Source organism: Budorcas taxicolor, chromosome 20 (assembly GCF_023091745.1).
Source record: "Budorcas taxicolor isolate Tak-1 chromosome 20, Takin1.1, whole genome shotgun sequence".
Lineage (NCBI taxonomy): Eukaryota > Metazoa > Chordata > Mammalia > Artiodactyla > Bovidae > Budorcas > Budorcas taxicolor.
In genome coordinates, this window is record NC_068929.1 from 38,865,718 (window position 1) to 38,879,014 (window position 13,297).

The window sequence follows — 13,297 nt, forward strand, 5'->3', positions numbered from 1 at the left end:
TCTCCAGAATTAAAAATAGCTGTTTCATATCTTGAAATGCCTCCATCACTGTGGATGCATTGCATGCTAACTAACATCATTTCCTGAGCTAAGAAATTAAGAATAGTTGTTCTCTAGTTAAGACTTCTCAGACTTTATTTTTGCTAAGTTATGAATTGAGATTCTTCAGCCCCTTTCTTTCTTGGCTCCCTATGACACTTGGGCATTCTCCTTACTGATGAAGAATGTATCCATTTTCTATTGCTGCATGACAAACCATTATAAATACAGTGGTTTAAAATAGCATCAGTTTATTAGTTCACAATTGAGTAGGTTAGAGGTCTGGCATGGTTCTTATCTAGAGGTTTTAGTGAAGAGTCCATTTATCTCTAAGTTCACTCAGAGTATTGGCAGAATTCATTCCTTGCTCTTGTACAACTGAAGTTCCTGTTTTCTTGATGTCAACTGGGGCCTTCTCTCAGATTCTAAAGGCCACCTTCTTGTCTTGGCACATGGCACTCTCCATCTTCAAGCACAACAGAAATTCCTTGAGTCTTTGTGCTTTGAGTCTCTCTCTGACTTCCTCTTCTCCCTCCAGCTAGAGAAAGCTCTTCAGATCAAGCCTACCAGATGATCTCCATATCTTAAGGTCTGTTGGGCTGTATGATATAAACATAATCACATTCATGGCAGTGATACCATATTCACAGGGATCCAGGGATTAAGACCTGCAGCCTTGAGAAGACAGGGGTATTTTTAGAATTTTGCCTACCAGGATAAATAAGAAATGAACCAGGGTACTTAGAGTTGTGGTTGGGTGGAGAGTATATTCCACCAAAATCCTGTCTTTCCTGTTTGGTTCAATACTTTTCTTTCCTTAAGTTTCTGGAGTATGGGCAGTTTCTGTAGCATGGGTACATTATGGCTAGGGCATAAGGAAATGGATGGGGTTTTCTTTTTCAATAAAACTACCAATTTATTGAATAGGTTAGAGAATGGGTTACCAGGCAGTCAATACAAGTGTGTCACAAACATTTTTAAGATAAGGAGCACCAGAAGTTTAGTCACACAGTTATCTAATTCTCATTTCTTCCACCACCCCATGTCCCCATTTCAGTTTCTGTTACAGTCTCATGTTGATTAGTACAGCAGAGCTCAGTGTGGTTGGTCTGTATGTGTGGGGGGATATTTTGAACTATTGCGTTCCACTTTTATAAACTGCTTGCTTACCATTCTTTAATTTTATTTTCTTTCATTGTTCTTTACTCTTTATGTCTTTTTTCCCTTACCAACTCTCTAGATTTTTGTATTCGCAAACTGTTAAGAACTTTATTAGAAAAGTGAAAAATATGGCATGGAAAAGAAATGGGCTGTTGACAGGGTAGAGATGGTTGAGGTGACATAGAAGTACATGATTGCTAATTAAGTAAAACTGGCCATGTGCCATACATAAACAGTGTTTAACAATGTAAATAGTTCTGTTGGTTAGTTGATTGTCATAAACTATTACATAGAAAGAAACAAGTGAGATGATTGGATACCACTTATAAAAGAAGAAAGTAGTTGGTAGTAGGCCCCAGCTGACAGGAAACCGAAATCTCAGTTGTACAACAGCAAGAGTGGGTTCTGCTAACAACCTGAATGAACTTAGAAGTAAATGAGTCATAATGCCTAGTTATTTAATACTACCAGTGAATATACGGCTTGTTGAGCTTGCTTGGTAGAATAAGTAGAATAAGCTTGCTCAGATAAGTTTGGGACAAGACTTTTGAAGTAAAGAGAACACATGTAGTAACAGTAAGAGGTTTATCTGGTAATTTTCTTTGCTAAAGGGCAGTCTTTTGACAGAGATGTTTCTTAAGCAGGCTGGTGGTGTTGCCAATGCTTACAGGTGTTAGTGAGCTATCTAAGAATAGTTTTCAGAAAGAGCAGGAAAAGTAGAACTCAGAAAAGCAGAATTTATAATTTGTTTTAAAATGTGAGTTTCACATGTGGGAAGGCATGATCAATACATAATTGAGTAATTTACTTTGAGGTAGATCTTATCTTTTTAAATGTATTTTTAAATTTCCTATGTAAATATTTAAATATTAAGTAGTGATAGCTGTTACTCTGATATAGTAATAGGGAAAAACTTACTTTTTATTTAAATATTTAATTTCTTTGACTCTATCCCCACCCCACCCAACAGAGAAGACAGAGAAGCAAGGTTTCTAGCCAGTAAAATGGGAATCATAGCAACATTCCGGTCATGGGCAGGTATGTTCCTCTGTGTTACTTTATATCGTATAAGACAAAGTTGACTATTTTTTCAAATGTTAACTTATTGTAGCATCTCATTTATATGTTAACATGGTCTTTTTTTATGTGTTACCATTAGAACCAAGAGAGGTTTAATACACAGTATTAAAATTGACCATTTGTAAGTCAACATGCTGATGATAACCTAGGCATTTAAATAAAAAATTTGAACATGATCTATACCAAAAAAGATTTTAAGAATGTTAGTTGAATATGTAGCTAAAATTTCTTACCTTAAGGTAAAATGTAGAATGTTGTAAATACCTAATAAGCAAGATAGTAGTCCCAAATACCTTTCCTTTTGTTTATTTTGTTTTGGGATGTGTTCTTTTAATTTAATTTCTTATTGAAATATAGTTGATTTATAATGTGCTTCTGGTGTATAGCAGAGTGATTCAGATACATATGTATATATATGTTCTTTTTCATATTCTTTCCATTATGGTTTGTTATAATGAATATAGTTGTCTGTGCTATACCTATACTGTAGGACCTTGTTTATTTTATATATAGCAGTGTGTATCTATAAATCCCAAACTCCTAATTTATTGCTCCCTCACTTCTTTTCCCCCTTGGTAACCATATGTTTGTTTTCTCTGTTTGCAAGTCTGTTTATGTTTTCATAAATAAGTTCATTTGTATCATATTTTAGATTCCACATATAAATTTGTCTTTGACTTCATTTAGTATGATGATAATCTCTAGTTCCATCTGTGTTGCTACATATGCCATTATTTTATTCTGTATTATGGCTGAATAATATTTCATTTTATATGTATACCACATCTTCTTTATCTGTTCATCTGTTGATGGACATTTAAGTTGCTTCTGTGTCTTGACTATTAAAATAGTGCTGCAGTGAACACTGCGGTGGATGTATCTTTTCACATTAGAGTTTTCTCTGGATATATGCTCAGGAGTAGAATTCCAGGATCGTACGTTAAGTCTATTTTTAGTTTCTAAGGAAACCTCCATACTATTTTCTATAATGGCTACATTAATTTACGTTCCTGCCAATAGTGTGAGAGGCTTTCTGTTGCTCCACAGCCTCTCCTGTGTTTAGTATTTGTAGACTTTTTAATGAGGGACATTTTGACTGGTGTGAGGTAATACCTCATTGTAGTTTTGATTTGCATTTGTCTAATAATAATTAGTGATGTTGAACATCTTTTTGTGTGCCTATTGTGTGCCTATTGACCATCTGCATGTGTTATTGGGAGACATATCTACTTAGGTCCCCCTCCCCCCTTTTTTTTTAAAATTAGATTGCTTTGTTTTTTTTGTTACTGTGTTGTATGAGCTGTTTAGATATTTTGGAAGTTAATCCCTTGTCAGTTGCATCATTTGCAAATACTTTCTCCCGTTCTGTAAGTTGTCTTTTCATTTTACTTATGGTTTCCTTTCTATATAAAAGCTTAAAATTTTGATTAGGTCTCATTTATTCATTTTTGCTTTTCTTGTAAAAATTTTTTTTTGGAGTACAGTTTATTTACAGTGTTGTGTTAGGTTCAGGTGTACAGCAAAGTGAATCAATTATACATATATCCACTTTAAAAAAAATATTTTCTTCTCAAATAGGCCATTACAAAGTATTGAGCAGTGTTCCCTGTGCTATACAGTAGGTTATTATTAGTTACCTATTTTATACATAGTAGTGTATATATGTCAGTCCTGGTCTTCAGGTTTATCCCCACCTCCATCCCCTGGTAACCATAAGTTTGTTTCCTACATCTATGACTTGACTTCTGTTTTGTAAGTTCATTTGTATCCTGTCCCCTTTTCTTTAGATTCCACATATAAACAATATCATATCTGTCTTTTTGTGTCTGAATTACTTCACTCAGCATGACAGTCTCCAGGTTCATCCACGTTGTTGCAAATGGCATTATTTTTTCTTTTTTATTGCTGAGTAGTAGTCCATTGTATATATGTACCACATATTCTTGGTATATCATGTTCTTAGTTTGTGAAAATGACTGTGCTATCCAAAGCAATCTACAGATTCAGTGCAATCTCTATCAAATTACCAATGGAATTTTTCTCAGAACTAGAACAAAAATTTGTATGGAAACACAAAAGGCCCTGAATAGTGAAAGCAATTTTGAGAAAGAAAAAATGGAGCTAGAGGAATTAGTCTCCCTGACTTCAGACTATCCTACAAAGCTACAGTTATCAAAATGATATGGTATTGGCACAAAAACAGATATATATAGATCAATAGAAAAGGATAGAAAGCACAGAAATAAACCCACTCACCTATGGTTAATTAATCTGTGACAAAGGAGGCAAGAATATGCAGTGGAGAAAAGATAGTTTCTTCAGTAAGTGGTTGGTGCTGGGAAACTGGACAGCTACATATAAAAGAATGAAATTAGAACATTCTAGCACCATACACAAAAATAAATTCAAAATGAATTAAAGACCTCTAAGGCCAGACACTATAAAACTCTTAGAAGAAAATATAGGCAGAACACCCTTTTACCCAAATCACAGCCTGATCTTTTTTAAATTGTTTTTTATTCATTTCTCCTAGAGTAGTGAAAAAAACAAAACAAAAAAGCCCAAATAAACAAATGGATCTAATTTAACTTAAAAGCTTTTGTACAGCCAAGGGAACCATAAACAAAACAGAAAGGCAACCCTCAGACTGGGAGAAAATATTTGCAAATGAAGCAACTGACCAAGGGATTAATCTCCAAAATATATAAATGATTCATGCAACTCATTATCAAAGACCCAAATGAAATGACTCAATCAAAAAAATGGGTGGAAGGTCTAAATAAACATTTCTCCAAAGAAGACATACACATGGCCAAAAAGCACATGAAAAAATGCTCAATATCATTAGTTCAGTTCAGTTCAGTTGCTCCGTTGTGTCCGACTCTTTGCGACCCCATGAATCGCAGCACGCCAGGCCTCCCTGTCCATCACCAACTCCCAGAGTTCACTCAGAAAACGAAATGCAAATCAAAACTGCAGTGAGGTGTCACCTAACACTGACCAGAATGGCATTGTTAAAAAAATCTGTAGGCAGTAAATGTAGAGAAGGTGTGGAGAAAAGGGACACTGTTACTGGGAATGTAAATTTAAACAGCCACTATTGGAGAACCATATGGAGATTCCTTAAAAAACTAAATATATCAATAGAGCTACCATATGATGTAGCAATCCCACTCCTGGGCATATACCCAGAGAAAGCCATATTTTTGCTTTTATTTCTATTGCCGAGTAGTCCAGAATTTCTTGAGAACCTTTTTGGATGTAAATTAAATGGTAAAATTATTGCTAATCTCTCCCTAGTTGGAAATTCAGAGAATGTTTGAAATATACTATCACTTATGATGATCAAATAATAGAATAGTGTAATTTAGCTTAGAAAAATGTCACATTTTGTATTATGAATACATCTTTTGAAATTCAAATCAGTGATCTTTTTTTCTTTTTATCCTTCATAGGTATTATTAATTTATGTAAACCTGGAAACTCTGGGATTCAGTCTCTAATTGGAGTACTTTGCATTCCAAATATGGAAATAAGGGTAGGTAAAAATTACTCTGTATCATCCCTGGAATTTGAGTGGAGGAAATTAATTGGAGAAAAGTTTCAGGTGGTGTTTTTCCTCATGAATTGTTAATCTGTATCACAGAACATTTTAAAAATACAGGAATAAATATTTATGACTTAGTTGAACACTAAGGAAAATAATATGAATCATTTGAAACAGTGCTGTTGTTAGGAACTATGGATGTATTAAAATTAGATTCAAATATGACATTATGCCTTTTCTTTCTTTGAAATTAACTACGCTTTATTTAATAAAAGTATAGACATTTCACAGGAGCATTCTCATTGTAAAAGTTTCAAGCAATACAGAAAACTATACTTAGGGAAAAGTAAGCATAGTAGTTACGCAACTTACGCCTTCTAACTTTTTATGTTATGAGTAATGGTTTTGATTAAAATTGGGGTATTTATATGCTTATTTATTAGGCATAGTCCTAAATTATTAGGGCTTTCCTGGTGGCTCAGATGGTAAAGAATTTGCCTGCAATGCAGGAGACCCAGGTTCTAGCCCTGAGTTGGGAAGGTCCCCTGGATAAGGAAATGACAACCCACTCCAGTTTTCTTGCCTGGAGAATTCCATGGGCAGAGGAGCCTGGCGGGCTACAGTCCATGGGGTCGCAGAGAGTCAGACACAACTGAGTAACTAACACTTTACTTTCTAAATTATTAATGTATAAGAATTGTATAAAACAGCTAAAACAGATTGAAATTAGAGGAAAAGAAATTAACTCTTCACAAGGTTCTTCCTTTTCCCTTTCTGTGTTTTTCTTTTAATGTTCAAAGGAACAAAACTCGCCCCCCTGTTTCTAATTAATAGTATAAATATTAGCTAGAGGTGCCTTGCTTAAAATGTGAACTAAAAATAAAAGCATCTAAACCATGGAAGGATGTAATTAAGGATGGAGAGATCTATAAGCAGGGAACTAAAGGTTCCAATTCAGTCGACTTCTTACTCAGCATAAAAAAATGCTCTTTTGAGTTTGGCCAGACTGAAGTTTGACTCCTCATTTTATTATTTATAGCTCCATGACCTTAGGCAAATTATTTTTAACCTTTAAATCTATTTCTTCATGTCTACAATGGGGATAATACAAGATTTATTGAAAAAGTTATATCATGTATATGTAGTAAGCATTCAGTACTTTAATATAGGCAGATACAGTAGTTTTCTAAAATATGGTAGTTCTGTTTTTACCAATTTTTAAATTTGTGAATAGGACATTTAAAAATTTTTAAGTGAAGATTTATTCCATAAAAACAAATGAACTGTTTTTTTGTTTTTTTGTTTTTTATTTTCAGCGAGGTCTCCTTGAAGTGCTTTATGATATATTTCGTCTTCCTCTACCTGTTGTGACTGAGGAGTTCATAGAAGCACTGCTCAGTGTAGGTAAGTATTGAAGTGCATTCACTGTTCATATATTGTAATTTTTTAAATGACTTACCTAATGGAGGCTGAGTCCCTCCAAGGGAAAATGCTAAAATAAGTATTGAATATCATTTTCTTTTCTTATTGCATATGTGTGGCATGAAATTAATATAAAAATAAAATCTCAGGTGAATTTCTAAAAAGAAATTTTAATTTCTTCTCCATCATCCTAACTCCTAAAATTAGCAGTGAAATTAAGAATAGAAGGATGGATCAGGAAAGGAAGAGAGGAGATAATAAGAAACCTTTTGCAATTCTCAAATTAGATTATTTGACTTTTTAAATTTTATTTTAGCTAAATGACTAAACCCTTCAATGAAGAAAGTTAAAGTTAGATTTATGTAAACCCTTCATTTACAGATCATTTTTTTTCTGTACGCCTTTTTGAGTCTTTTTTTTTTCCTTTTTTTTTAGCCAACAGTTAAAATTATTTATAGCCTGGTTGTATGCTATGCTGTGCTAAATTGCTTCAGTCGTGTCTGACCCTTTGCGACCCTATGGAGTGTAACCTGCCAGGCTCCTCTGTCCGTGGATAGCCTGTTTAGCTGATGGTTATTTAAAGTGTTTCATTGATGTATTATTTTCCTCTAACTAACTAAATTTATTTTAGATCCAGGTAGATTCCAAGACAGTTGGAGGCTTTCAGATGGCTTTGTAGCAGCTGAGGCAAAAACTATTCTTCCTCATCGTGCCAGATCCAGGTAGAATTTAAGTACAGAAATAATTCAGATTCATTACAGTTGCTATTGTTATGTTCAATTTTCTAGTGTATGGAACAAGATTTAAATTTTTCTGTGCTGTATTTATTTCCAGGCCAGACCTCATGGATAATTATTTGGCACTGATACTCTCAGCATTTATTCGTAATGGACTTTTAGAAGTAAGAATTATAAACCTTTTTCTATTTTATTTTCTCTAGCAGTTTTTTTAGAGCAACAAACGTGATACATAGATGTGTTCATGTATGCTATTTTGCAACTATGATACTTTCTTTTTATTTTCAAAGGGTTTGGTTGAGGTAATAACAAACAGTGATGACCATATCTCAGTTAGAGCCACCATCCTTTTAGGAGAACTTTTACATATGGTAAGTTTAACAACTTTTGATTATGTTTTGTACATTAATGCTTTAATTTATGAAATAAGGCTATTTTAACAGTGTTACTTTGCATTATCTCAGAAACATAAGTTTGCATTTATTTGGATATATATCTTTGCATTACAAAGAACCCTTGATACTTTGTATCATATATATATAGACTAGTTTTTTAAATGGAAAAATACAAAGTACTGAATATTCACTTTCAATGTTGACATTTTGAGTCCATAAATGGACTCAAAATGGACTCTTTAGAATCTTTAGAATGACTTCCTACCTAAAAATTACAGAATTACAAAACTATAGATAATACTTTAGTCAGCTAGGGATCAAATTGATAACAGTAAGTTCCTAAATTTTAGAAAACTTTGTGAAGGAAAAATCTAAATATAACTGCCTTATTTGAACATGTATTTCTCTGTAAACTTGTCAGGTGAGGTTTGTATTGAAAGGTTGGAATATTTTTTGGGGGGACATGGTTTTATGACATCAGTAACTCGTGGAAACAAGGAGCTAGCCAAGTGATCTGGTCGTTTTCAATACCTAGCAGATGAAGTAGTGAGGATACTTTGACCATTTACAAGTTAGAAATTTCTATTTCTAGGTCTGTTAGTTAATAAGTGTGAAAGTCGCTCAGTCATGTCCAGCTCTTTGCAACCCCATGGACTGTAGCCTGCCAGACTCCTCTGTCCATGGAATTCTCCAGGCCAGAATACTGGAGTGGGTAGCCGTTCCCTTCTCCAGGGGATCATCCCAACCCAGAGATTGAACCGGGTTTCCTGCATTGCAAGTGTATTCTTTACCGTCTCAGCCACCTGGGAAGCCCATTAGTTAATAAAATGCTAAATAAAAAGAACCACTCTGAACGAATTAAGGAAGAAGTAACCAGCAGCAGCAACCCTATGGCAAATCATTTGAAATTATGTTATGGCTTGTTATTACTGTCAGATTATTTTTTGTTTTTATAGTTGTGTTTGGTCCCCTCCATCACCAGGGTTTTTTCTATATAGAAGTTCAGCTTTGTGAGTGAGGAAAAGAAAATTAAGCAGTTCAGTGATAACTGTCTTGTTTATCAGTAAGTTATTTAGCCACTTGCTCTGTTAAGCCCATCTATGAAAGAATTAATATTGTGGGTTTTGTTTGGAAAGCAAAAGGCAAGTTTATTATTTTAAAGATTGTTGGAATTATGAGACAAACCACTTTTGAGAAGCTAGCTTTTAAACCTAAGAGGTAAACTCATAAATTATGATATTGCATCCAGCATTTTAAATTCTACTTTTAACATAACATTATAGCACTGAATCTAAGTTTTGACCTATCATCCTTTTAAATTATTTAAGAATTGAGTTTAATTGGGTACCACTTAAGATTATAATTTAAAGTTATGATAAAGGATCTATGGAATTTAGAGTTTTATTAATGTAATCTGAGCCTGTATCCTGATATTTGTTACATGTCATCCTTGATGAAAGCAAATAAGATAAAAATAATAAGTATGTATTAGAAAGTATATAATTAGCTTCATGAGTAAAAATCTCAGTCTTCGGCATTATATCTGGATAATCTATAACATAAAATATTCTTTTTCAACTTTTTATAAAATACTATTTTTCGTTTTAGGCAAACACAATTCTTCCTCATTCACATAGCCATCATTTGCACTGCCTGCCAACCCTAATGAATATGGCTGCATCCTTTGATATCCCTAAGGAAAAGAGATTGTAAGTATCCAAGTTCTAGCAAAGCTTGTGTGTAGTATATTTAATACTCACTTAGATGTCCTTATCTTCTTTTTAAGAAAGTAGTATATATAGGTTATTCCTGAGGAAGCCTTTGGATAAGAGGAAAATTTGTAGTTTTTAAAAATAATTTGTATTTTAGGCTACAAAGTATTTTGGCTTGGTAAAGTCAACCTTTTCTCACGTGTTTCTGGACAAGGACATAAAATTTCTACTGGATCAGTAACAATATTGGGATTGAGAGTTTTTTGGACTATTGTATGTTTTGAGAAACAATTCAGTCTCTTTCTCAGTGTCTAAATTATATCAGATTAAAGCACAAAGACTAATTTTTTTAATATATGGAGTTAAAAATGTTGAGAAAAAAAATGTTGGAATTTAGTAGCTAATACTTTAGGCATTGAAGTAAGCTAAACCCTTAATGCTGAAGGAAATACTGCAAATATAGAATTTATAAACTAAAGTATGGTAATAGAGTTGTAACTGCTGAATTCAAGGACTAATAATAAAATATAATTTAAAACGTAAGGTGGAGGAGCCTAATTGTATAGTGATGGTAGGAATCTTTTTTCATCTGATAAAGATTATGTCTAGTCCAAGGATGTCTTTTTTTTTCTCTTTATGATCAGAAAAATTTATATATTTAGGCTTAATTTTTTTTTTCTGTAATGTTTTAAAATGTTCATTAGCTTAGTCAGAAGCAGGAATTTTTGTTAAGTTATACTACAATTCTCAAAAGTTTAGTTAGCTTTATTTGAAAGTACACATAAGGGCTTCACTATAAATAAATAGTATTTTTTTTATTAATTTAAAATCTACCAATGAGAATACTATTATTTAACAGATTGAGGTTATATTATAAACTGAGGGCATTAGGGATCATCAGTTCTGACTTCAGGCTTACATTGGTATTGGTGGCATTCAGCTCTTATTTTAGTAGTTTCTTCATGGAAAAAATGTACTTTCTCAAAGCCTGGTAGACCTGAACTCTTTGAGTCAGCTTATATCCATGGATTTTGGCATTCATCAGGAATTCAAATTTACCTTCAAAATTCCAATGATAATAGAATTATTTTTTGAGCTTGGTAAGCTGTCTTTACTGATAAGTACTTGCCAATCTGCGCACATCTCAAAGTTTTTAAATTTTGAATCCAGTTTGTATTTATTACAATAAAAGGGAATTAAAAATAATTTTTAAAAGGATTTCATTTACAGTTGCAGATTAGTAGGGAAAATAGAGACTATTCTGTTAATATTGGAATCATTGGTTATCTAACCTCATACTTTAAATAAAAATCAGTTTCATATGGATCAAGGCCTTAAATGTGAAAAGCAGAGTTTTAAAATAAAAAAATATATAAAACTTCAGTTTGGACCTTGAGGAGGGAGTTCTTAAAACTAACATACAACTTGTACCACCACCACTATAAGAAAAAATTAGTATGTTTTGTTGAATCTGAATAATGAGTGTTTCTTCATACAAATCAGCAGTGTTCTTGTTTTTCTTTTTCTTTGTGGTTCCAAATTTGATTAAATCATTTACTTTTTAGTAACAGTATCTAGCCTGCATTTATGTAAATTTCAATAGAATAGTTTACCAAAGTGATCTCTTTAAAATTAAGCTATCCCTGTTACAGTATTAATTGAATTTTTTTCCTCATTTAGGCGAGCCAGTGCAGCTTTGAACTGTTTAAAACGCTTCCATGAAATGAAAAAACGAGGACCTAAACCTTATAGCCTTCATTTAGATCACATTATTCAGAAAGCAATTGCAACACATCAGAAACGGGATCAGTATCTCCGAGCCCAGAAAGATATATTTGTTCTTAAGGTACTGATGCAGAAGATGCGATTTTTAGTTTAATTTCATAATTCTTAACCACTGTATTTTAGTAGGCATATGTATGCTTGAGTTAGCAGTTTTATATATGGATTTTCAAAAAGCTTCTAATAAGCTTTATAATGATTGGGCAGTTGAGCTGAGTTTTTGTAACTTTTTGAAGAACCTTGATAATTCTCCTTAAATGAAAATTTTTTCTTTTTGTTTTTAAAATTTCAACTGCTATTTGATGTAAGGCCAGTTTTTCTTAATTTTTTTATTACTTTCTGGTGATTTAGGATACAGAGGAAGCTCTTCTAATGAACCTTAGAGATAGCCAAGTCCTTCAACATAAAGAGAATCTTGAATGGAATTGGAATCTTATTGGGACCATTCTTAAGGTTTGATAGGATACTTCTTGATAATGGCTTGATTGTTTTCATTTTATTATTCATTGCAATTTATCATAATTATATGTTTAGGAATTAATAAGTATGTAATATAACATATTATGTTTTTCTAGTGGCCAAATGTAAATCTAAGAAACTATAAAGATGAACAGTTGCACAGGTATGTAAGAACTGTTTTGCATTTAAATATAAAGAACTTAAATTTGAATTATATTATGCCTGATACCTGTTAAAAGTAGTAATTGATGTTTTAAACATACATTCTTACTTTTTAATAGTTCGTATTCAGTAGGTACATATTGATACATATTTTTATATATAGCTTGTGTTTTATAACCAAAAATCATCAACTAATTCTTTTTCTGGTTATTTACATTCTGGTTTTAGTTTTGGAACAAATGAAATACTTAAAAGTTTTCTGAAATCAAGAGTATCAGCAATGTACTAATCTTGGCCCTAACATATGAGAATGATATATTAAGAGCATAATGTCTCCCTCTCAAAATGATGGCCATTTTAAATATTCTGATTTCTTTTGCATGTGACTTTGGAAGTTATTCATTCTTCTTCCTCTTTACACTGCCCTTAACCAGCCACACCTTCCATAAAACAGCTTATGTTTATAGCATATACAATACTTAAAGGTATTATGCTGTTTTCTAGTACCCCATGCATTTTTATTCCTTCTGAGTTTAGATTACCCAACCACCAGTGTTGATTTCTTTGAATAAGAGAGCTTTTACTTCATGTTTTTGAAAAGTTCACATCATTGGTATTATTATTGATTATTATCATCTCTTCACATTTTGAGAAATGTATAGAGAATATAAATTACGTTGGGATAAAGAAGCATAGCACTGACTTTTCAGACCTGTGAGAACAGATATGAAGTCTCATTCAACTTTGTTTCTCCAGCACCTGGACCTGGCATCTTTATTAGATTGGATAATAGCATAGGAA

The 13,297-nt window shown here is 32.7% G+C and overlaps 1 protein-coding gene across 1 annotated transcript in view; it reads left to right on the forward strand.

Moving 5' to 3' along the window:
* Positions 1-2,191: 2,191 nt before the first annotated feature.
* Positions 2,192-13,297, forward strand: part of RICTOR (RPTOR independent companion of MTOR complex 2) — a 41,419-nt gene continuing 30,313 nt past the window's right edge. Inside the window, exons 1-10 of the mRNA XM_052659095.1 lie at positions 2,192-2,238; positions 5,736-5,818; positions 7,144-7,231; positions 7,881-7,971; positions 8,084-8,150; positions 8,277-8,357; positions 9,990-10,090; positions 11,774-11,939; positions 12,227-12,328; positions 12,451-12,497. Coding sequence (XP_052515055.1) covers positions 2,205-2,238; positions 5,736-5,818; positions 7,144-7,231; positions 7,881-7,971; positions 8,084-8,150; positions 8,277-8,357; positions 9,990-10,090; positions 11,774-11,939; positions 12,227-12,328; positions 12,451-12,497 — 860 coding nt within the window. The 5' untranslated portion in view covers positions 2,192-2,204. The remainder of the gene's footprint in view (positions 2,239-5,735; positions 5,819-7,143; positions 7,232-7,880; positions 7,972-8,083; positions 8,151-8,276; positions 8,358-9,989; positions 10,091-11,773; positions 11,940-12,226; positions 12,329-12,450; positions 12,498-13,297) is intronic.